The sequence below is a fragment of the Ambystoma mexicanum genome, chromosome 7p (genome assembly GCF_040938575.1).
Source record: "Ambystoma mexicanum isolate Mex_15411 chromosome 7p, UKY_AmexF1_1, whole genome shotgun sequence".
In the NCBI taxonomy this organism is placed as follows: Eukaryota; Metazoa; Chordata; class Amphibia; order Caudata; family Ambystomatidae; genus Ambystoma; species Ambystoma mexicanum.
This window is the reverse complement of record NC_090939.1, coordinates 297,861,807-297,887,144: the sequence shown is the minus strand read 5'-3', so window position 1 is coordinate 297,887,144 and position 25,338 is coordinate 297,861,807. Positions and strand designations below refer to the sequence as shown.

The window sequence follows — 25,338 nt, the reverse complement described above, 5'->3', positions numbered from 1 at the left end:
CAAAGAGCAATTGTTAAGCTAAGTTTTATCCATCTACTAGAAAGTATGCTAAAAGTCTCTGTAGCAAGTAGGACCATATGGTTGACCTGTGTGCATGGTGGGCCTGGACCTTGGGCTCCAACATATGATTATTATAAAAACTGGAATCTTGTCGTAGTGAATAGAAGTGGACCTTACATTAAGAGAAAATTGGGGATTGATGATGTGTGTAGCAAATTTGAGCAACACAAATATAGTCCAATACAGAATAAGAATATGCTGCCTAACCTCCTCTACTGCGGTCTACATATTAGTCAAAAAGGTGCGGACCTGGAAAATGCAAAAGTTCAAAGTCAATTGCTGGTAGTGTAGTGGGTCCTATGATGTTTCCCCAGAGGCCGATTTCCTGAATTCCAGTTCACTAAGACTGTACACAGCTCTTCAGGGGAAAAATTATTTCTGTCGCATACCCCCTTCCCCATCATCCTCCTATGCAGGGGACACCTCCACACTCCCCCTAATCTCCCTGCCCTCCTCCTCCCACTACTTGTGTTCTATGGGGGACACCCTCGGCCTGCTCTCCCTCCTCCCCGCCCTCTTTCCCCCAATCACGCTCACATACCTACACACACCCATACAACAACACACACACAACTAACCACATCCCCCCCCCTCCTTACCTTCCGCATCTGTCTGTCGCCACTTTTGCATTTCCAGATGATTTGTTTGTGGCGGGCAAACCGGATGTGTCGTGTTGCGCAGTGACCGATTCCCAGTGAGTTTGCCTCAAACCAATCATCCGGAATGCTGTAGAGCAATAAGGAATCTGGAGAAAGGATCTGCCATGGAACCCAATCATTCCCAGATTTCACTGGTAACGGGAACCTTTGTGAAGGAGTAGGGTGTGTCTAATGACCGCTTAGTAGAAAGGGATTTGGTCTGGCTAAATAAAGTTGACAGGTTGGAACTCTATGAATATTCATTTTACCCTGTAGTTTGAGGCAGAAGTTTAATTACACTAGGCTTTGGATTGGATCCCCCTTTCAACAGCTAAGAGGAGTTCCTGAAGTTGTGGCTTGGGTCATCTTTTTAGTGGTGCACAACTTTGCCAACTTCAGCTGCAGACCCACAACCACATCCCTCTAGTCTAACCCAAAAGAGGTGATGTGAGAACAAAAGCATACTTTAATGAACTGAACCTATGTTGTGGATCTTTTGCCTACTATTTCACAGAGGAGTTCATTTTTTTTTAGGCTCTGGGTGGCAAAACATAGATTTTCAAAAGGCAAGAAGCAACCAGTAGTGAGGGTATTGTTCTTTATATTTCACTCCTTCCAGTGAAATCACTCTCTTGGGGTCTATTTTTTAAAATGCATAAGGTCAACTACCAGATAGAGCTAAATGATCAAAGAAAATCATGCAGCAAGTGTAAAACAGAGTAGGCAAAGTTAATGTAGGAAGGAAAACTACATTCTAGACTTAAACAATATTACATTTTAATTGCACACAGATTCCAGCCCTCACCACTCAGGTTTTAGAAGCTGTAGAGTGCCTAGTACTCACTAGATAGTAGCAACAAACCAACAAACTGGGATTAAGAGTGGGGGGTATAATTATGCAGGAAGATTAAAGCAAAAGTCCAAGAAAAAGCAATCTAAAAGAGACCCGATACACAATCATGATCAATGCTTTGTGTTTTTGTCTACTTTGGAAAACAATGTATTGCAAAGTTAAGAGAAAGAGACCAAAGCATTGAAATAAACAAAAATTAAATTACATTTGCCTACCTTGGTTAAATCATCCAACATATGTTTTCTTTCTGCGTCGCAGCTGCAGCAGTGCAGTATGCTGTACAAAATATCAACCAAGAAATCAGTCTCTTTATGGAAGTCTTCTTTCAGCCAGCCCACTAATTTCTGATGCAAGAATTGTATGGCAGGATTATCGATTTCTGATTTCACGTTTTCAGTGATTTTAGAGTCTGCAGCATGATCTTCATCAGCTTGGTCCAATAGCATACGGAACACTCTTCTGGATGGGAATGAACTCAGCAGAGCAGAAAGGAACTTCAGGTGGTGATCAGAGCATTGTTCACCAATGTAGACCATGCTTAGCTCTGCAAGTTTACATATTAAATTTTCGAGGGGCTCCTTACTTAAAGAGGAAAGTGAGATAAGGCTTGCACTCTTAACAAGAGCCGTGTATGCCTGAGAATCAACTTCATTCTTTAACACAGGAGGCTCCGACCCATCAAAGTAATCAACATCATCTGCAAAGCGGATCTTATTTTTCTTTCTTGTGCTTGCATTACATCCACCTTCTGGGTTAAGAATTTGTAATAAATCTGACACACCAGCCAGAGACTTTTCACCTGCTTCAGTTTCATCCACCTGGGTAACACAGATTTCAGCAAGGTTTTCCCAAACTTCAGCTAACAGACCTCTTAATGTGGTAGCTGTATTACCATCCTTTGAAACATCAGCTTTTGCTTCCCAGGAACGCATTGTGTCAGCTACTTGATAAAACAAAGGACTACTTTGAAGTTTACCATCTTTCAGAGCCGTCTCAATAAGTGGCATAAGCTGGGAAACAAAATATTAACAATTATTATTTTAAAGTAGCACATTTTAAGGTAAAAAAGGCATATCAAATATTTCATCAAAAATAGAATATCAAACTACTATTTTGGAAATCATAAAAATTGGATTCCCATCAGTATTATAGAGATGATGCATACAGCTTTAAAGCTGTAATACTATGGCTACACACACAAAATATATGGGATACATTACTCACCGTAATCGTATTTCTGATGCTTGTATCTGCTTAGATTCACATGCTGTGCATAGGCCGACATCTAGTGGAAGCTGCGGAGTATTACAGTTTGTTTTTCGAAACTCGAAAATGGGCGTCGACACAGGCGTGCCAGTAATACTATCCCTAGTGTGACGTCCACTGTACCCAAGATCCCTCACGCGTCTAGGATCCTCAGATTGTATTTTTTCTGACATGAGGAAGCATGAGGAGTAGCGTGAGTACAGATAATCCAAGCAGATAGACAGGAAGGTAAGACTACAAGCAATCATGCGCCTTCTCTCGGAGGGGAGGAAGGGTGGGTCGCATGTGAATCTAAGCAGATACAAGCATCAGAAATACGATTACGGTGAGTAATGTATCCCTTCTGAGGCTTGTGGAATCTGCTTAGATCACATGCTGTGCATAGATTAGCGAGCAGTACCAGAAGAAGGAGGTGGGATGTGAGAAGGGTCATGAGCAAACAGGTGTCTTAGAACCGCTTGTCCCACTTGTGTATCTGTCTTGGAATGAGTGTCAATGCAGTAATGCTGAGTAAAAGTGTGAATAGAGCTCCAAGTAGCTGCTTTGCAAATGGTGTCGAGGGGAACATTTGCAATGAAAGCCAGAGTGGCACCAATGCCTCTAGTAGAGTGGGCCCTTGGCGTAAAAGGCAGAGTCTTTTCAGAAAGAGAGTAACACAGCTGTATACAGTTGATAATCCACTTCGAGATAGCGCCCTTAGAGACGCGATCCCCCTCTCTGCCTGTAGCTACGGAGACAAACAGTTGATCTGTTTTCCTTAGCGGTCTGGTTTTATTTACATAGTATAGGACCGCCCTACGCACATCTAGGGTGTGTAGTTTCACCTCAGCCGAGCTTTGCGGGTTTTGGAAGAAAGCCGGAAGCTCGATGGACTGGTTTACATGGAACTTGGATATGAATTTAGGTTAGAACCTAGGGTGTGTGCGTAAAACCAGTTTGTCCTTGTGGATAGTAAAGAAAGGATCTTGCACTGACAGAGCCTGAATTTCACTGACCCTTCTTATGGAGGTAATGGCTACTAAGAAGGCCGTTTTATAAGTCAGGTGTTTGAGACTACTTTTATGCATGGGTTCGAATGGGGGTCCCATGAGCTTAGCTAGCACCACGTTGAGGTCCCATCCTGGCGGTGGGTTCGAAATAGGAGGGTGAAGTCTCTTTACTCCTTCCATGAAGGCTTTAACCACTGGTACTTTCCACCACGAGACCTTGTTATGGGATGTGGTGTAAGCTGAGAGGGCTGCCAGGTGTACTTTCAGAGAGTTAAAAACCAATCCTGCGTCCAGCAGGTGGAGCATGTATGTCACAACATTGGAAGGAGTGCAATCAACCGGGTTGATTTGTTTATTCTGGCACCAGATAACGAATCTTTTCCACTTGTCAAAGTAACAGTGCCTTGTATTTGGTTTCCTGGACTCTTTTAGAATGTCCATACACCTCTGTGGTAATTTGAGATGTCCAAACTCTATGACTTCAGGAGCCATGCTGCTAGGTTCATAGAGTTGGGTTCCTGATGCACTGTTTGACCCTGTTGCTGGGACAGTAGGTTGTACCAGGCTGGGAGTCTGATGGGCTCGCACACCGCCATCTTGCGTAGGTGTGGAAACCATGGTTGTCTCGCCCACATGGGAGCAACTAGGATGAGCGTCATCGATTCCTTGTTCATCTTGTACACCACCTTCCTGATGAGAGGAGTTGGTGGAAAAGCGTACGCAAACATCCCTGACCAGTTCATCCACAGGGCATTCCCTTGGGAGTCCGGCTGGGGGAACCTGGATGCAAATCCTGGGCATTGTTTGTTTTCGCTTGTGGCGAATAGGTCTATAGTGGGGAAACCCCACTGAGAGAAGAGATCTTCTACTACGTCTCTGTGAAGGACCCATTCGTGTTCCTCTGGGAGGGAGTCTCTGCTTAGAGCATCCGCTAGGGAATTGAGCTCCCCTGGAACATGTTGCGATGACAGGAAGATGTTCCGTCTGAGTGCCCATATCCATATTTTCTGGGCAAGCTTGGACAGATTTGGCGAACGAGTCCCCCCTTGCTTGTTCAGATAGAACATGGCTGTCGTGCTGTCCGTCCTGATCTGCACCGACAAGTTCAGTAGGTGTGGCTCGAACGCCTTTAGCGCTCGGAATACTGCCAGAAGCTCTAGCAGATTGATGTGGTTCTTGGCTACTGAGTGAGACCAGAGACCCTGAGCTGTGTGGTGGAGATGGTGAGCTCCCCACCCAGTCAGGCATGCATCTGTAGTCACCACTGCTTGTACTTCGGGATCGTAAAAGGGTTTCCCCTTTGCGAGATTCTCTCATGTCCACCAGTGTAGGCTCTGTACGAGTGTTGGCGAAACGACCACTAGATCGTCCCACTGACCACTTGCCTGAGACCACTGTTTCGCCAACCATTCCTGCATGGGACGCATGCGCAGACGCGCGTGGGGGACCAGGTAAATGCATGACGCCATCATGCCCAGTAACCGCATAGCTTTGCGTACTGTTATCTGTTGACCTGACTGATAATGCGGAATCTGCAGGAGTATGTTCCGAATTCTTTCTTCCGAAGGGAAGGTCAATCCTTTCTGAGTATCTAGGATAGCTCCTAGAAACTGTTTTGAGGTGCTTGGCACCAGACTTGACTTTTTCTCGTTGATAGAGAAGCCTAATTCGTGGAGGAGGTCGATAGTCCTCTGAATGTTTGACCTGCAAATTCCTGGGGTTTCCCCCGTTATGAGCCAGTCGTCCAGATAAGGGTACACTGGGATTGCCTCCCTGCGTAGGTGTGCAGCTGCCACCGCCAGTACCTTGGTGAATACCCTTGGTGCTGAAGCTATCCCGAAGGGCAGTACCTTGAATTGGTAGTGGCGACTGTCCACCTTGAAGCGCAAGTACTTTCTGTGCGCTGGGAGCATGGAAATATGAAAATAAGCATCTTTCATATCCAAGGTTGCCATGTAATCCCCCTTTTTTAGGAGGGGGATTACCTCTTGTAGCGTGGTCATACGGAATTTTTGGGGCTTGACATACTTGTTGGCAGGCCGTAAGTCCAATACTGGGCGCATTGTCAAATCTTCCTTTGGCACAAGGAAGTAAGTTGAATACATACCCTTGTTTACCTGGTGTCCTGGGACGAGTTCTATCGCGTCCTTTTCTAGCAGAATGGCGATCTCCTCGAGAAGGATCTTTTGATGCTCTAGGGAGTGCACTCTTTGTCGTGGAGGATGGTTCCGGGGACGCTGCAGTAGCTCTATACAATATCCTGCGGATACTGTTGACAGCAACCATCTGTCTGAGGTGATCCCTTCCCAAGCCTGGGTGAAGGTGGAAATGCGTCCCCCTACTGGGGTTGCGTGAGAAGGGACCCTGAACTGAGCGTCACTGCTTTGGTGGAGGCGTGCCACGTCCCTTGTTGGGGCTGCCTCTGCCTCTTCCACAACCTCTCTTGTTACCCCTGCCGTAACTTTGGGTAGACTGCTGGTTGTTATTCCATTGTGTACCCTGTCCCTGGGCATAGTTGCCTCTTTGTGAATTTTGGCCGCGTGGGCGATGAAAATTACTGTTCCCCCTCAGGTTAGGGGGTTTGTTGGTAAGCTGGCCAGGGGATTTGAGAGTCTCATATTCATCCTTGGCATTTTTAAGTGCGTCCTCGACCGCTTTCCCAAACAATAGATCGGGTTCCACTGGCTTGTCTATTAAGGAAGCCTGTGTTTCTGTCTTGAATCCCGACTGCCTTAACCACGCATGTCTCTTGATAACAGTTCCTTCTGCTATCAACCTCCCTGCGTTGTCAGCGGCGTCGAAAGTTGCTTTTAAAATGCAACCAGACACGGCTCTCCCCTCTGCCGAGATCCGAGCCAGCTGGCCTTTTAACGGTTCTGGAGCAGAGGCAATGAGCGCCGCGACTTCTTCCCATTGATGGCAGTTGTAACTGGCCAACAGGGTGGTGGAATTCGCAATCCTTGCTTGGTAGGCGGACGTTGAGGCTACCTTCCTGCCAAACCCATAAAGTTTTTTGCTCTCCTTGTCGGGAGGAGCTTCTGATGAAGATAAGGGCGTGCCAGCCCTTTTTCTAGTGTTGGTAACCACTAGGGAATCTGGTTTAAGATGTCCCCTTATATACAGAGGGTCAGACTGAGCTGCCCGGAAAATCTTTTCAATTCTGGGGTTGACGGCTCTGGTGAGGTTAGGGTTCACCAGGGAAGGATCTATTCTTCGTTGGATGGATTTGAGGATAGGGATGGTCTGAGCGACCGGTCTCCTCTCTCCTACAAACTCCTCTGCGAAGTCCCTTTCCTCCTGTACACCGTGGGTGTCGATGTGGAAATGTTCCGCTGCTCGAGCGAGAACCTCATTAAGGAGGGGTTGGTTATCAACTGGAGAGTCGGTAACTGGGGCTTCGCTTTGCACTGGGGAATCTACTCTGTAAATTTCGTGCTCATCTTCTCCCTCCTCCAGGTCCTCATCATCTGCATAGTAATCCGCCCCGGTTTGTTCTTCTGAGATTTCAAACTCCAGGTCCTCTTCAGGGAAACCCTGTCCCTGATAACTGGGGTGTGGAGTAGAAAATGGAGTGGAGTAAGGCTGTACCTCGAAGGGTTCAGGTCTTTCCAACCGGGGTTTTTTACTTAGAGGAATAGGATCGGAGGAGCCTGAGGGTGTGGCCCCTTGAAGGTTATATGAAAGAAAATGATCAGGGTTCTTATCATAAAAATCAGCCAAGGAAGACATTCTAGACATAACCCTGTCTATGTCTTCACTGGACCATTCCCTGGAACAGGGTATAACTTTGGTAGGTGATTTAGTAGGAGGGGTAGACTTGTGTTTGCTTGTCTGCCTAGGGTGGGAGGATGGCTTTACAGGAGTGGAAGGCTGTGCTTTCCGCTGTTTTCCCCCCTCCCCGTGCGTGGAAAAATGTTTTCCCTGTCCCTTGGAGGCCCCAGAGACTTTCGACGCCTGGCGCCGAGGGTCTGGAGAGCTATCTGTGTGTTTCGAGCGTGGGGCCTCACTGGTGTTAACCGCGGTCTCGGTATCTTGGAGCGCGGCCTGGGGGTGGAAGTCGTCTTCGTCTCCCGACGATCGAACTTCCGTTAATGTGTGTAGCGAGGCACTCTTGGCAAGAGTGGATGATTGCCTTGCGTCGTGAGGTGATCTCGATCGAGAGCGCCCAGAGGACACTGAGTCGGACCGTTCTTTTTGTGCCTCTTTCCGGGAAGTCGACATCGTCGAGGTCCGGTTGGTCTTAGTGTGTTTAGTGTGTGTTATGTGTGTAGCGCTTGCGTCGCCGGGGGTCTTCCCCATAGCCGCCCTGCCGGACGACCTTCCGAGGTCGGGGACCTGCGCTCGCCGGCTGTCTTTCGACGCCGTAATGCCCTCGCCGTCCGAAAGTACGGCGTCGCTGCCATCGCTGAAGGCGCCCTCCGCTGCCATGGCCTCCTGCCTGGCGTGGTGGGCCCAACGCTTTGTCGAACGGTCCTTAAGTGTCTTAGGTTTAAACCTACTACACGCTCTGCAGTTCGCTTCGGGGTGATCCCTCGGCAAGCAGAGATTGCACGTGGCGTGCCTGTCGACCCAAGGGTATTTGCGATTGCACTTGGGGCAGAATTGAAAAGGGGTACCCTCCATACGCACCTTAAGGCAGCGGGCTGCTAAGTGTAGGAATATATATAATGATGTAACTATATATCAAGAGTGAAGAGTATGTACCACCCCCCACTCTCCCTACTTGCAAGGGCCGAGGCCAGCGGCCTACTAGGCCCGGGCCGAGGCCAGCGGCCTTCCGAGGCCCAGATCCGTCGTGCAGCAGTCGACGGTCGATGACTTCTCCAGCCGTCGTCGAGGTGGAGGGTCGACGTTGGGGTGGGGAAGGGAATGAATAAGAATTAATTTTATAATAACAGCAAAAGTATGGCTAAGGCCAGGGAACTCCGCAAGATGCTTCCGACCAGTATGGCGGAAAAAAACAATCTGAGGATCCTAGACGCGTGAGGGATCTTGGGTACAGTGGACGTCACACTAGGGATAGTATTACTGGCACGCCTGTGTCGACGCCCATTTTCGAGTTTCGAAAAACAAACTAATACTCCGCAGCTTCCACTAGATGTCGGCCTATGCACAGCATGTGATCTAAGCAGATTCCACAAGCCTCAGAAATATATACATATATGACAATGCATTACTTACCGTAAAAGCATTTCTGATGGTTGTATCTGCTTAGATTCACATGCTGTGCATAGGTCCGACATCCAGTGGTCACTGCGGAGTATTGCATTTTGTTTTTCGTAGTCGAAAAGGGGACGTCGACAAGGCGTGTCTGTAACACTATCCCTATAGTGACGTGCGTTGTACCCATAATCCCTCACGCGTCGAGGTCCCTCTGTTTGTATTTTTCTGCCCTGAGGGAGCCTTCTAGACGTGAGTGAGTACAGAAAAGAGAGAGATATAGAAAAGGATGTCTATGTTCCTTCCATCCGAGCGGGGAGGAAGGGTGGGCGCATGTGAATCTAAGCAGATACAACCATCAGAAATGCTTTTACGGTAAGTAATGCATTGTCTTCTGCGGTTTGTTAATCTGCTTAGAATCACATGCTGTGCATAGACTAGCGAGCAGTACCCGGAGTTGGAGGTGGGTTGTGAGAAGGAACAGTAGAGAAAAGATGTCTTAATACTGCTTGTCCCACCTGGGAATCAGATCTAGAGTGGGCATCTAGACAGTAGTGTTTTGTAAAGGTGTGTACAGAACTCCAGGTTGCCGCTTTGCAGATGGACTCAAGGGGAACATTTGCAATGAATGCTATGGATGCCCCAGTGCCTCGAGTAGAGTGTGCTCTTGGCTTGAAGGGTAGTTCTCTCTTAGCAAGAGTGTAACAGAGTGATGCATTGTACAATCCATCTAGATATAGTGGATTTTGAAACTGCATCTCCTTCTCTTCCTGCTGCCATCGGGACAAAGAACTGATTAGTCTTTCTCAGTGGATTAGTTCTTTCCATGTAAAACATGACAGCTCTGCGCACATCAAGTGTATGCAGGCTTTTTTCTCCTAGATTTGAAGGATTTTGAAAGAACGTTGGTAGTTCTATAGACTGGTTGACATGGAATTTGGAGATGAATTTCGGTGCGAACCTTGGGTGTGTGCGTAGAACCACTTTATCCTTGTGAACTGTTACAAAGGGGTCTAAAACCGAAAGGGCCTGTAGTTCACTTACTCTCCTAATGGAGGTAATAGCTATTAGGAAAGCAGTCTTAAGAGTGAGATCTTTAAGAGTTGCCTTGTGCATGGGTTCAAAGGGTGACCCCATGAGCCTGGTGAGTACCACATTTAGATCCCAGCCGGGAGCTGGGTTTGCTATTGGAGGGTGTATTCTCTTTACCCCTTCCATGAAGGCTTTGATTACTGGGATCTTCCACCACGATACTTTGAGTTGTGAAGTGGTGTAAGCAGAAAGCGCTGCCAGGTGTACTTTAATACAATTGAATACTAGACCCAAGTCCAGTAAATGGGTCAGGTACAGAATAATTTGTGTGGGAGAGCAGTCAACGGGGTTGATACTCTTCCCTCTACACCAGATGACAAATCTTTTCCATTTGCTAGAATAGCAGTGACGAGTGTTAGGCTTTCTGGCCTCTCCGAGGATGTCCATGCACCTCTGTGGAAGTTGTAAATGTACAAATTCTATGACCTCAGGAGCCAGGCTGCTAAGTTCATGGTCTGAGGGCATGGGTGCAGTGTCCTGCCCCTGTCTTGTGACAGCATGTTGTACGGGCAGGGCAGTTTCACTGGAGGAGATAGAGACATCTCCAACAAGTGAGCGAACCATGGCTGTCGGGCCCACATAGGGGCCACCAGTATCATGGTAACTTGTTCCTGGTGCATCTTGTGCACTATCTTGTTGAGAAGGGGAGTCGGGGGAAAAGCGTAAACAAATTTCCCTGACCATGGAATCGATAGACCGTTCCCCTTGGACTGGTTCTGGGGGTACCTGGAGGCGTAATCTTGGCATCGAGAGTTTTCCAGAGTTGCGAACAGGTCTATTTCTGGGAAACCCCACTGTGTGAAGACGTCGAAGACAATGTCTTCTTGTAACCGCCATTCGTACTCTACGGGCAGGGGGAAGTCTCTGCTGAGTTCGTCTGCTAGCAGATTGAGTTCCCCTGGTACATGTTGTGATAGTAGGAACATGTTGTGTTTGAGAGCCCACTTCCAGATGTTCTGGGACAGCTTGGACAGTCCTGGAGAGTGAGTGCCCCCTTGCTTGTTGAGGTAGTACATGGCTGTGGTGCTGTCTGTGAGGACCATCACTGTCTTTCCTTGTAGGTGTTCCTGAAAGGCTTTCAGTGCTTTGAACACCGCTAGTAGTTCCAGCAGGTTTATATGCTTGGATGCTAAGCTCGGAGTCCACGCTCCGTGAGCAGTCTGATGGGATAGGTGAGCCCCCCATCCTGTAAGGGATGCGTCTGTGGTTAGAGTGGCTTCCACTGCGGGTGTGGCAAAAGTTTTCCCTAATAACAGGTTTTCTTTTGTCCACCACCGTAGCGAGAGAACCAAGGCCTGCGAGACCACCACTAGATCGTCCCATTGTCCGCTGGCCTGACACCACTGGCTGTTGAGCCACTCTTGCATTGGGCGCATGCGCAGGCGCGCGTGAGGTACCAAATAAATACATGACGCCATCATTCCTAGCAAGCGCATTGCTTTGTGTACCGTCACCTCTCCACCTGCCACATAATGGGGGATCTGAAACAGCATGTTTTGGACCCTCTCGTTGGAGGGGAAGACGAGGCCGTCCTTTGTTCGAATTAGAGCCCCTAGGAATTGTTTGATTTGGCTGGGGTCTAAGCTGGACTTCTTTTCGTTGATGGAGAAGCCCAGTTGGAACAAAAGGTCTACAGTCTTTTGAGTATTGGAGAAGCATGTTTCGTAAGAATCCCCTGTTATGAGCCAGTCGTCGAGGTAAGGGTATACCGGGATGGATAACCTGCGCAGGTGGGCCGCTGCCACTGCCAGTACTTTCGTGAATACCCTTGGTGCAGATGCTATCCCGAAGGGTAGTACTCTGAACTGGTAGTGTTTGTTCTCTATCTTGAACCTGAGGTATTTTCTGTGCGCTGGCAACATTAAAATATGAAAGTATGCATCTTTCATGTCCAGTGTTGTCATGTAATCCCCCTGTGATAACAGTGGGATTACTTCCTGCAAGGTCACCATACAAAACTTTTGGGGTTTGACAAACTTGTTCGCTGGGCGCAGATCTAATACAGGGCGCATGGTTAAGTCCTTTTTGGGTACAAGGAAGTACACTGAATAAATACCTTCTGTTACCTGAGATAGGGGGACAGCCTCTATAGCTTCTTTTTTCAGTAGCTCTTCTACTTCTTGTAGAAGAATGGTGAGGTGTTCCGGTGTCATGCGTCGGTTCCGTGGGGGTCTGTACTTCTGGGAACCGTTGAATTCGATGCAGTATTCGTGGGCTATGGTGGATAATACCCAGCGGTCTGACGATATTCCCTCCCATGCTGAAAGGAACGATGTTAGCCGGCCCCCGACCGGTGATGCATGGGAGGGGACCCGAATCTTCGGGTCATTTGTTGGTATTGGGCGTGGAACCTTTGGGGCTGGAGCCGCGACCTCTTCCCCTGCCACGACGTTGGCCTCTTTGGCTGAACTGGGTGTTGTTACCCTGGTTAGAGGGCCAGTTGGTAGCAGAGTAAAATTGCTGTTGGTTTTGCTGCTGGCGTTGGCCACGAAAGGAGCGTCTATTGCCATAGCCGCGTCTGTTAGGGGGCCTAAAAATTTGGTCAAGAGTTTTGATGGTATCAAACTCTTTCTTCGCATGTTCTAGGGCCTCATCAACTGCTTTCCCAAACAGATGTGTTTCTTCTATGGGCTTATTTATCAGGGAAGCCTGGGTTTCCGGCTTAAATCCCGAATTGCGCAGCCAGACATGGCGTTTGAGAAGTGTTCCCTGAACCAGGGAACGGCCAGCCGTCTCTGCGGCATCTAAGGAGTTCTTTACGATGCCCTGGTTTACAAGAGTTCCCTCGGAGATTGTAGCTAACAGGCGTGAACGCAGGGGTTCTGGTGCGTCCTCTGCTTCGCTGCGCAGCTTGCTCCACTGTGCATCTGCGTAGCTAGCTAGTAGGGAATTGTTATTTGCAATCCTAGTTGAAAAGGCGGCGGACGTCGTGATTCTCTTCCCAAGTGCGTAGAGCTTTTTGCCCTCTTTGTCAGGTGGTGCCTCACTAGTGGATAGTGGTACCCCTGCTCTTTTCCTTGTATTAGTAACTACGAGGGAGTCCGGAATAGAATGGCCTCTGATGTACAATGGGTCAGAGGGCGAAGGGCTGAAGAGCTTTACTATCCGAGGGTTGACCCCTCTGACTAAGGCAGGATTGGAAAGGGAAGGAGTTATTCTTCTCTTTATAGAAGCCAGGAGCGGAATAGACTGACTAACAGGGGCTTTTTCTTTAATAACTTTCTCTACAAAGTCTATGTCAGGAAGAGTCTCCCCTGTGTCAATTTCAAAATGCCCTGCTGCCTTGCGCAATAGTGCATTAAGTGAAGGTTGGTCATCTATGGGAGAGGTGTTTCCAAAAGGTGAATCCTTGGGAGGAGAAGGGTGAAAGACATCAGGGTCTGAGTGCACTGATGGGGATTGCCAAGGCTGCACTGATGTGGATTGCCAGGGCTGAGAGGTAGCTGTATCTTCTTCGAAAGCTCCTGCACTTGTGTAAGGATCTTCTTCAAACCCCTCTTCCTCATGTTCTTCCTCTCCACCCAAACACTCATCTTCCTGGAGGTATTGCTCCTCTTCAGTGAGGTCATATACGTCTGTAGAAGGGGGAAACAGCCTAGGAATTTTGACCCTAGGGTCATCCTGGGGCCCTTCTCTTAGTCTTTTGGGTGTGGGTGGGTTTTGGTTTCCCAAAAACCTTTCCATTTTCTCCATACAAGAATGGAGTCTTTCAAGGGTCTCATGGGGGACCCCTGAATAGTCTAGAGGGGGGAAATCAGTGTTTTCACCTTCAAAACGCTTAGAACGCTCCCACAACGTCGAAGAAAGGTTTCCGTCGCCATCTGAAAAGCCCTCCGGTAGTTCCGAAGTGCCCTTAGATGAAAGGGGCAGTTCCTGGCTACTCTTATGCTTTTTCGGCGTTTCCATAGCTTTTTGTGCGGTATTCGACGTTTGTTTCGTCGTCCGCCTACGTGTGTCTTCGGAAACAATTCTCGCCAGGCTCTCGACAACGAGGTTGTCAGTAGAGGACTCTGGTGTCGACGTTGCCTGCGTTACACGTTGTTCCTCGACGGCCGCTCTATGGAGCGTTACGTCGGATGATTTTGGGGTAGCGCCCGTGTTTGATGAAAGCCCAATCGCTGGTCGCGACTGCGTTTGCGGGTGGGGCTTGAGACCCTTACGGTCTGAGGTAGACGCAGGAGTGCCCTGCGTCCCCTTCAGCGCTGATGGATCCTTCGTCTTCGACGAAGAAGAGCCGTGGGTTGTGTGCTTAGGCCTATGGGGTCTGTGTGCGTCCCTGTCGCCGGGGTGTTCATCCCCATGAGCAGGGCGTGAGCCGAGCCTGTCGGGGCCGGGGACGGACGTCGAGGAGCGCGAGAGCTCCTTCTGGGGGTTAATGACTTCCGTAACGGACGTCGAGTTATCACCCTCCTCGTCACTTTCTGTAACAGCGGGGGCGGGTGAGGAAACTGACTTCGACATAGCGTAGTCCGCCCACCTCTTAACTTTGCGTTCTTTAAGAGTTCTTGGTTTCAAGAGCTTACAGGCCGCGCAGCTGTCCTCCTTATGATCGAGGGGCAAGCAACGATTACAGAGCTTGTGTTTGTCCTTCCAAGTGTATTTGCCCCTACAGCGTGGGCAAAGCTTAAAAGGTGTCCTCTCCATAGCTGAGGCAATAATAACTGGTGATAACAACCCCAAGGGAAAGATAGGGGAGAAAGAAAGACATTCTCAAAGAGAAGATAAAAGTTTGAACCCCCACTCTCCCTACTGTATGTTGGCCGGCGAGGCCAGGCCACGTGTTCGGCAGCGCCGAAGGATCTCCTCCGTCTCTTCCCCTCCGTCGAAAACTTGCTCGGCGGAGAAACAGCTTCACAGCTAACGTCGAGGGGAGGGATCTTTAACAATATAATAAGTATGATTAAGGACCGAGGTCCGATAGTAAGTATTTGCAATGTCTCTCTAGGAGCTCCGCGTAAGGCGACCAGAAGCTGGGCGGAAAAAAACAATCTGAGGGACCTCGACGCGTGAGGGATTATGGGTACAACGCACGTCACTATAGGGATAGTGTTACAGACACGCCGTGTCGACGTCCCCTTTTCGACTACGAAAAACAAAATGCAATACTCCGCAGTGACCACTGGATGTCGGACCTATGCACAGCATGTGATTCTAAGCAGATTAACAAACATCAGAAATATATATATAAATAAATGCACATATATACAAAGTATATTGATCAAATTGTCGTAATAGTGAAAGTACAGTTAAGACTACATCAAACTTTTCATAGGAAAAGAAACAAAACGCTTTCCTCTGTAACTTGTATTACCGTCCTTGAAAGCTTTTCAAATTTGGCACAGCACTGATCTGACCAGTTCTGAACAATGATGCCAACTTTGGTAAAGTGTCAATGTTTTCACAGTGAAAAACACTGCTGAAAAATTGCACTATTGATCCCACAATTTAGTATCTCAAAATTGGCTGCTTTGATTTTGGGCACACATCTCGCCTCATGCTGATGTAGAGCATGGCACTAAAATCGCTTCACCCACATTAAATCGGTCAAAAAAGGCACTAATTGGGGCGTGGCCAAGCAGTGACAGATGGCCGTATAGCTGAGATGCTCAGAGCCGAGGGAAATTTCCTTCTCTCAGAAACCTTCTGCTACCAACATTTGTTAATGAAATGTTTTCTCTATGAGAGTTTGAAGCGTAACTTTGGTCGCGGAACCTTTAATAATCTGCTGCTTCCTTTTAAAACTCCTGTGTTACTGCCGCCTACTCGCTCGCGCCTTCCCAATGGCGCTGACTTTCCCCACAGCACCCTCTACATTATTATGACAGCGAACCTTAAATGGCGCTTTTGAATCAAGACTACAGCACCTACTTTGGGTTTGCTTCTATTGTGCCCTTCAGCGACGTTCCTTTGCGGTTCCCTGGTCTCTGCCAGCAAAGCTTAGACAAACCATGCAACTAAGAAGGTAGGCGAAGTCTGCAGCAGCGGCTTCGCGTCAAGGATTATCCAACGCGTCCAGTCAGCTGACACAGACTACGCGAGCTATGAGGAAACGCTTTTTCCCACCACAAAGTCTGTAAGTAGCAATGTATTACTTACAATATGATTCTGCTCACTTTTTACACACACAGCAGTAAATCAATATTTAGACACATTTAGAGTTTTACTGTGACTATTTCTGTCATACTGGCTGAACAGCTCCACTTGGATCCCAATCAATTCACTGCTGTTTTTCATGAACTGAGGTGCTATATTCTTGAGATGAGCATGTAATTCAAGTTTGACATACTTTTGGAGTATTAGTGTTTAACTCTTTCTGATTTACGGACAAAACAGTCCACCTGGATCCCAATTAATTAACTGCTGCTTTTTTTTCAGAAACTGAGGTGCTCTGCTCTATTCACCAACTCCTTTGCCCACTTTTAATGTGTCCTTTGTTTCAAACTTTTGACTTTACTGATTTAAAATTGCCCGATATTTTGAACTTCGAAACCACCCAAGTCTTGTACTTTAAATTTATACAGCAAAGAAAAATAAGTAAATTAAACCCCTGAATTCTTAACTTCCCTTTTTCATCAGGAGACACCGCCGGATATAACTTGGCTACAAACCGTAGTGGAGTGCACCAGTAGTATTTCCTCAGATTTGCCAAATCAACTTTCAGCAGGTCTGCTCTCATCACTTACACAAGCGCTGCATTCTTGTTTTCTCCTTACATTATTTACTCAACTATATCTAATTCAAGGTTGAATTATTCACTATTCAGAACATGGCCGATACTACCAAAACCACGTCTTCTCCTGACACTACTCCATGCAATGCCTGTATGGCGAAAATTCTAGAAGAACTTAGTAACATTCGCTCCTATCTCCACGTTAGATCTTTGCTCCTTCTCCATTCAAGTAGAACTCAAAGGCTTCAAAAATGACATCAAGTTATTCTCTGGCAGAGTAGATGAAGCAGAAGAAAGAGTTGGTACTGTAGAAGATAGAGTAGAAGGCCTAGAAAACATGCAAACAAAACTCATGCAATTGGAATGTGAAGTTACGGAGTAAGGGGACAGAAACCATAGAGACAACCTTTGTTTCTATGGGATTCCTGAAAGAGCTGAAGGTGATGACCCTATCAACTTTCTAGACAAAGAGTGGTTGTTCCCAAAGATTTGGGAACTCTTGTCCCCTGCACACTATCTGCTATCTGTAAATCCAGATCAATAACTTAACAAGGTAATAGACAAATTATACTGATAGTTTGAAAACATTTTACAATTAATAATTAAGACAGTAAGTCAGTATAGTCAAATAACCATTTCACAAGCAAAGTTTTATCAACAAAAGTTTCAAGTTTTTATTGTACATAGTACAGCCCAACGCGTTTTGAGTATTTCACTCTTCTTCAGGGGCAATAGCACAATTCCTCAAATTTCTACAAAGACAAAGAAATATGTACATCTTAGAATATTGAATCAAGTCATCTGTATCATATATAGACCACAGTTATTCAATGAAAGAACATGTTACTCTCTTACCTGGTAACAGTCTTTCGATGGGATGATCCGACGACGTATTCCAGATCTATGACATATAATCACCACAGCTATTCGCAGGAGGACAGCTCAGCGGCAGCGTGCTCAACTTGGAAACAAGACGACACGTAGCAACATAGGTTCGATCCATGGGTCAGCGCTTAGAAACCTCTGGGTATTGAGCGCGTTATAAATAATCTATCATATCTTATCATATCAGCTGTGCTGCTTCGGAAAATCTTTCGGCGTCTGCATCCTGCATCGATGACGTCGATACGCCGCCCTCGAGGACCTCCTCCGACGACCAACGACACCGGATGTTATAAGTAGGATGCACAACGCCCGTAGCCTCAGTTGTAGTTTTGTCCACAGAACGTGTGGTACCAGTTTTCTGCCAGTCTGACCACACATAGCCTTGCGGAAACGTAATCTGCAATCGCATAAGGCATTCTGTAGCGGGGAAGGCAGGGAGGGAGCGATATGGAATACGTCGTCGGACCATCCCATCGAAAGAACGTTACCAGGTAAGAGAGTAACTTGTTCTTCGAGGGGATTGATTCCTCCAACGTATTCCATATCTATGACAGACTCCCAAAGCAGTACCAATGCAAGGAGGTGGGAAAAGAATTTAGCAAAAGAAATTTAGAATGCCCAATCAAATTGCAGAGGTAAGGACCACCTTGCCAAAGGCCAGATCCTGCCCACGGATTGAATTGAGGGAGTAGTGACGTACAAAAGTATGGATCGAAGCCCAGGTGGCTGCGTCACAGATGTTACGAATAGGAACACCCCTCTGTAGGGCAGTAGAGGCAGCCAAACCCCTGGTAGAATGGGCCCGCAAGCCCACCGGTGGGTCCTTACCCGCCAAGCGGTAACACTCAGAAATAGCCAGAATAATCCAGCAAGACAAAGTCTGCTTAGTCACAGCTTGTCCCAAACGCTTACCAGCGTAACCAATGAAGAGTTGATCGTCTACTCTGACCCGGGACATGCATGACATATATAAGCTTAAAGCTCTCCTAGGATCGAGCCTATGGAGCCTCTCCTCTTCCTTACCAGGATGTGGAGGAGCCAGAACAACCTTCTGGCTAAAATGAAATTCCGACACCACCTTCGGCAGAAAGGAAGGACAAACTCTAAGGACAATCCTGTCCTTATGAAAAACAGTGAAGGGTGGCTTAACTGAAAGTGCCTGTAACTCACTCACTCACTCTACGAGCGGAAGTGACCGCAACCAGAAATACAGTTTTAAGAGTTAACAGTCTCAAAGGGCAAGAATGCAAAAGCTCAAACGGAGCACCCATCAGAAACTTGAGGACAAGGTTCAAATCCCAACCGGGCACCTGGAAAGGTGACAGAGGGAACACATTAGTGAGCCCTTTCAGAAACTGAGAAATCCAAGGAATTTTAAAATAAGAACATTCTTCAGACGAGCGCTTAAATATGGACAGCGCCGCCAGGTGACCTTTAACAGTACCCACTTGCAGGCCCCTGTGGGCCAATGAAAGCAAAAAAGACAGAACCACAGGAATGTCACATGCAAAAGGATCCACATTCTTAACCCTGCACCAGTCGCAGAACTTACGGCAACGGTACAGGGACTTAGTTGTGGGCCTTCTGGCCGAAAGCAACACCTCCATCATGTCTTCAGGGAGGTCCCAATCCTTATACCTCAACCTTTCAGAAACCAAGCGTGAAGGTTGAGGGATCTGACCTCTGGATGGAGAACCCGACCCCCCTCCCGGGAGAGCAGATCGTCTTTGTAGGGATGACGACGTGTAGGGCAGATGGACAAGTCGAGAAAGTCCGGGTACCACGTCCTCCGGGCCCACGCCGGAGCAATGAGGATCATCCGGGAACCGAACATTCGTAACCTCCGCAGCACTTGCGGGATGACGGGGACTGGAGGAAATGCGCACAGCAGTGGGTAAGACCACTCCACCACAAACGCGTCTCCTAAGGCTCCTTTTGGAGGAAATTCCCACGAGCAGAACCTCTCGCACTTCCGGTTGACACTGAAGGCGAAGAGATCCACTTGAGGGGTCCCCCAAAGGGCGGAGATCTCCAGGAGAATCTCCTGAGCCAACTTCCACTCGTGAGAGATCGCACTCTGCCTGCTCAGAGCGTCTGCCGTCTCGTTTTCGTTTCCGGCCAGATGAACTGCCGAGATTGAAACCTCCTGCTGGATAGCCCAGAACCAGAGCTGCATTGCCTCCCTGCACAGAGGAAGTGACCCTGCCCCCCTCTTTTTGTTGGGGTAGTGCATGGCCACCGTGTTGTCCGTCAGAATCAGGACATTCTTTCCTCGCAGAGTCGGCAGAAAAGCCTTAAGGGCAAGCCCGACGGCCCTCAGCTCCAACAGATTGATATGGAGTCTGGACTCCGATGGAGACCAACGACCGCTGACTGTCATCTCGTTGGCATGAGCTCCCCATCCCGTGAAGGATGCGTCCGTCACGATAGTCACCTCCGGCCATGGTAGCCAAAAAGGAGCCTTCTTCATCAGATTGCCTTCGACGCCCCACCACAGAAGGTCCTGGGCGTCTGAGGACGGCACCTGAACAGGGTCCGACATCCTGCCGGAGGACTGAGACCACTGGAGCTTGAGTGCCCATTGCAAAGTTCTCATCCGCAACCTGACCTCTGGCACCCGAAGAATGCAGGATGCCATGAGGCCGAGCAATCTCAAGAACTCTAACGCTGGGAGACTCTGGGCAAGCTGAAACTTGTGCACCATCTGCTGAATGTGATGAGCCCTCACCTGGGGAGGAAAACACTGCCCCAGGGACGTGTCGAGTACTGCCCCCATGTACTGGAGCCTCTGAGTTGGTGTCAAGTGGGACTTCTTGAAGTTGAGGGAGAAGCCCAGCTTGTGAAGGGAGTGGCAGGTGACCGACAGATGATCCAGGACTTGCTCGGGAGAGCGCGCCCTGATCAACCATCGTCCAAATAGGGGTAGACGTGAGATGCGCTGCCACCACTACCATGAGCTTGGAGAAGACCCTCGGGGCGGAGGTCAATCGAACGGCAGGACCCGAAACTGAAAGTGTGAGTCGCTAACCGCGAACCTCAGGTACTTCTTGTGCTTTGGATGGATCAGCACATGAAAATACGCGTCCTTGAAGTCGAGAGACACCAACCAATCCTGAAGTTGAGGGGCCTGGAGGACTTGAGAGAGAGTAACCATCTTGATCTTGTCCTTCCTGGGGAGTTTGTTCAAACCGCGCAAGTCCATGATGGGTCTCAATCCCCCGTCTTTCTTCAAAATCAAAAAATAAGGGGAATACCATCCCTTGTTCCTCTCCGCTACAGGCACCAGTTGGCGCCTTTCTCCAGCAGGGATTGAATTTCCTGCGCAAGGAGCGGATCCGGACTCTTCAAAGAGATTCCCCGGTGGATTGTTGTGAGGCCTCTGCCGGAAAGGAAGACAGTAACCGTGGGCTATGATCTCCAGAACCCACACATCTCAAGTAATGGCACGCCACTCTACAAGATGCTGCGCTAGCCTTCCCCCAACCGGCGAACCATGGGACATGGCCTCATGACTGAGCTGAAGCGGCTGCGGCATTGCCTGAGGGCAAAGAGGCAACTGCCCGAGCGGCTTTGGCACCTTGAGTACCTTGTTTTCCACCTCTGGCACCCTTACGGTGGCCCCGTTGACTGGCAGCTCCCCTCGCTTTACCAAAAGGATGAGTAATAACGAAAGGAACCTCCCCTCCATTGCTGTCCTCTAGGACGAAAAGGTGGAGGTTGTCGAACTGCAGAGCCCAATGACTTTGCTGCAGCTTTGGAGGTCTGCAACCTCTCAAGGCTCTCGTCAGCCTTGCTGCCAAAAAGATGTTCCCTGTCAAAGGGCATGTTGAGGAGCCGGGCCTGCACATCAGGAGCAAACCCCGACTTCCGCAACCACGCAAACCTGCCTATTACGGTGCTCGCCGCCATGGACCGGCTGACACAATCTGCCATGTCCAAACCCGACTGAACGGCCTCACACATGGCATCCTTGCCATCCTGGACCATAGCAAGGAAACCATCCCGTTCGTCCCCTTCGGGAATATGTTCAGCCGCTTAGGAAACAGTTCCACAGAGTGTGCGTGAAACGAGACAAGGCATACACAGAGTTGGTCGCCTGACGCGCCATACCCCCTGAAGAAAATACTTTCTTCGCCCAACCATCAAAACGCTTGTCGTCCCCATCAGGAGGGATGGTAGGATACGACGCCTGCTTTGCTGGGGCCGTAGCAGCCTGCACCACCAAACTCTCCAGAGTGGGGTGCTTGGTCAAGTAGCAGGGGACGCTACTAGCTGGGCGGTATTTTCACGGCAAAGACTTGCCCACTGCCGGGAGACTCTCCGGAGCAGTCCAAGCAGCCGCCCCCCTCCTCTGTGGAGCCATATTGAACGGCAGTACCGGGTCAGTTGGTGGACCTTGGTCGAGGATATCTGTAAGGTCATCCTGAAGAAACTCCCCTGGGGGAGCAGCCCATCCCAAGTACTCGGTGACCCTAGACATAAGGCGCCGGTACGAGGAGTCGGCATGAGTGTCAGGCTCAGGCCTACAAAACTCCACCTCCGGAGAGGTGTCCAGAACACTGGTGTCGTGCAGGGACTGACGCAGGTCCTCAAATTGGCTATGGCCCGAGAGAATCTCATCTGGTACCGTATCAGGAACCATGCCATCATCCACCTCTGAAATGTACTCAAGATGGCGGTAAGAGGGCACAGAATGGGGAACAAAGCCATGCTTGACCTTGGCCAGAGCCTTTCTAGGGGGTTCCACCGTACCACGGGGCACCTCCGACAAGACAGCCTCGAAAGGCGTCGAGGGCGCCGAGTGAATCGGCATCGACCCACTGGACTTCCGACGATGATGCGGAGAGTCGCCCCTCCAATCGTCCGTCGAAAGCCCCGCCGACCTCTACTTCCGTGGCTTGGACACCTTACCTACCGACAATTTCTTCTTGCGCTCCCGCAAGGCTTTGGACATAAGCGACTGGCAGTCGACACAATCATCCGTGTCATGGGCCTCCCCGAGGCACCAGAGGCAAGCGTTGTAAGAGTCCGTCACCGACATCTTGGACCCACAGTCCCCGCACTTCTTAAAGCCCAGACGCGGGGTGGAAGATGATGTGGACATCAAGAAGGATAACTCTCCAATGAACAGGTTCGAAGAACCGATAAAGAACAGAACTCCAAAGAGTCGAGGCGCGCCAAGAACTCCGAAGCGAACACGTTCGCGGAAAAAATGGAACTGAGGCTACGGGCGTCCTACTTATAACATCCGGTGACATCAGCTGTCGGAGGAGGTCCTCGAGGGCGGCGTATCGACGCAGGACGCAGAAAGATTTTCCGAAGCAGCACAGCTGTGGTGATTATATGTCATAGATTTGGAATACGTCGGAAGTCCCAATCCCCTCGAAAAATATTTTTAGTCTAAAGCAAAAATAATTTATTTAGCGATCATCAAATCAAATTTTGAAATCTAGTAGGTTCTTTGAGAGCCGACAATCATCAAAACCCAAGAAAACCAGACATACTGGTAGTTCAGTCAACAATGACTCATTAAGCAACCAGTAATCTAATTAGACTTTAGAACAAAAATTATATTCCAATGATACAGGTAATAATCGTTTGAAAGAGAATTTTAGACCATTATTGGTGAGTCGTCCTAACTGGGATAGGTGAGTTAAGGAGCAAAGTGGACTGATAATGAGCAATTCCGCAAGCAGTGTGGCACAAAGTTAAGATGATTATAAAAAAAATAATAGAGTAGGAAGGAGTATTAGTAGATCCAATATCAGGGCTTCATAGGCCATCCAATATCTTCCTTCTAACAAGAACCAAGCTAAAGTAAGACAAATATGAGGTAAGGATGAGCTAACAAGCTTAATAAATTCTACAAAATGAAAGCAAAAATTAGAAAAAGAGCTTGCATGTAGTCATAAAAGTGTTCCTCTACATTTAGAATGGAGAACAATTAACTGCACAGTTGAGAGATCCAATTTCAAGTCAGCATGAGAATAATGTTCAATAGTAGTAAAGCGGTTGAACAAAGGTCAACCAAAAAATCAAACAAAGAAAAATAGGTAAATAAAGTATCCTGAAAGAGAGAGTCTCGTCAAGTAGACAAGGAGAGCAGCTAAACCACTTACTTTTGAATAAAAGTCTGGAAACTCAAGGTCGTTATAGTGGATCACATCCGCCAAACGAGGATGCGGCTCCAATAGGAGAACCCTTCTTAAGTACCGTCTGCCTGATGATGCGTGCATGCACGGCAGTGAAGAAACACCACGCGCATGTGTCTCATGCTGAAGGAGGCCCTTAGTAACCAACGTCATACTAATGACGAAACAAAATGCATGCGCGGTTCGCATCAAAACAAATAACGTTCAACCGCGCATGCACTGACTTCGAAAAAAAAGAGGCAAATGATCATGTATAGAGGCTAACCATTGGGAAAAATAATGGTAAAGGAGGAAGGATGTCAATAAGGACGTCAAGCACTATTAAGTCAACATAATGGCTAGAAGCGCAAAAGAATAGTCAAATGACTTTCCTGCCAATAGTCATGGAAATATGAGTTACATTTAAGGAGGTCAACATGCATAGTAAATATTACCTGTTCCAATCTGGATGCACACTCTAATCCTGCTTGGAGTACATTCGACAAGTAAAATGATCAAGTGAAGTTGATTATAGTCTGCATGTTTACATAACATCAGAGAATAATGGAGTACAGTTCAGGTGAAATTTGGGCAATCTAGTCACTCGAAATATGAGAGCAGATTACATCACCTCGTAGTTCGACTGTTTCTAGGAGGCTAATAAATCTAAAGAAAGGTGACTAGGTTTTTAGGATGTTGGATAAGAACCAGATGACCATAACAGTGTCAACTCTGAAAATACCCCTGTTCTACAAACTAGCCAGACTCAATATGTTAAAAAATTTGAAAATTAAATGAACTAGACATGTTATAAAAAAAGACCCAAATAGTAGTCTTCGTTCATCCCAAGGGGGCTAAGTGAGTCCAGGCAGTGAATCCAAAAGAGTTCTCTCTGTGATAAGATTTTCTGTAGGTCACCTCCTCTCGGGAGTGCGTGTCCAAGGAACAAGTTACTTACCTGTAACTGTTGTTCTCCAGCATGGGTCTGGCATGGATTCACATGCTCATGAATATTCCCCGTCGTCAGGCTGGGAATCCTCGGTAAAGAAAAAAGTCAGTATCAGTTTCGTTTCTGATCTGTCTTTCTTAGTAGTAACCAATCACTGGTCTCTGGGTCATACTGCCCCCAGCCAATGAATGCCCTCTCCATAAGCCCCGCCTCTGGCAGCCATCCTCAGATTTGGTAGCACGCCAAGTGGCAGTATGACCAAGTGAAGAGCCGCAGAGGTGTAGGTGGGAGGGTTCGCATGTGAATCCATGCCAGACCCATGCTGGAGAACAACAGTTACAGGTAAGTAACTTGTTCCTTCTCCAGCATGGGGTCTGGTATGGATTCACATGCTCATGAATAAAAGAATACATAGCAGTATACACATGCACAACCACGGGAGGTGGCAACAGGCTCAACATTAAGCAATACAACAACTCAACATTAAGCATCTCTTACCTCCTCACCAGGCTCACCTTAAGCGAAAAGGTTGCGCAGCACTGCTTGGTCGACCCTGGACTCCTCCCTGGAGTCCCGATCAACGCAGTAGAATCTTGTGAAGGTGTGCGTCGACCTCCACGTAGCAGCCCTGCAGATGTCCAGCAG

The 25,338-nt window shown here is 48.1% G+C and overlaps 1 protein-coding gene across 1 annotated transcript in view; it reads right to left on the bottom strand.

Moving 5' to 3' along the window:
• LTN1 (listerin E3 ubiquitin protein ligase 1) overlaps positions 1 to 25,338 on the bottom strand; it is a 1,629,727-nt gene that overhangs the window by 1,226,228 nt on the left and 378,161 nt on the right. Inside the window, exon 10 of the mRNA XM_069636371.1 lies at positions 1,767 to 2,561. Within this exon, the coding sequence (XP_069492472.1) occupies positions 1,767 to 2,561 (795 nt within the window). The remainder of the gene's footprint in view (positions 1 to 1,766; positions 2,562 to 25,338) is intronic.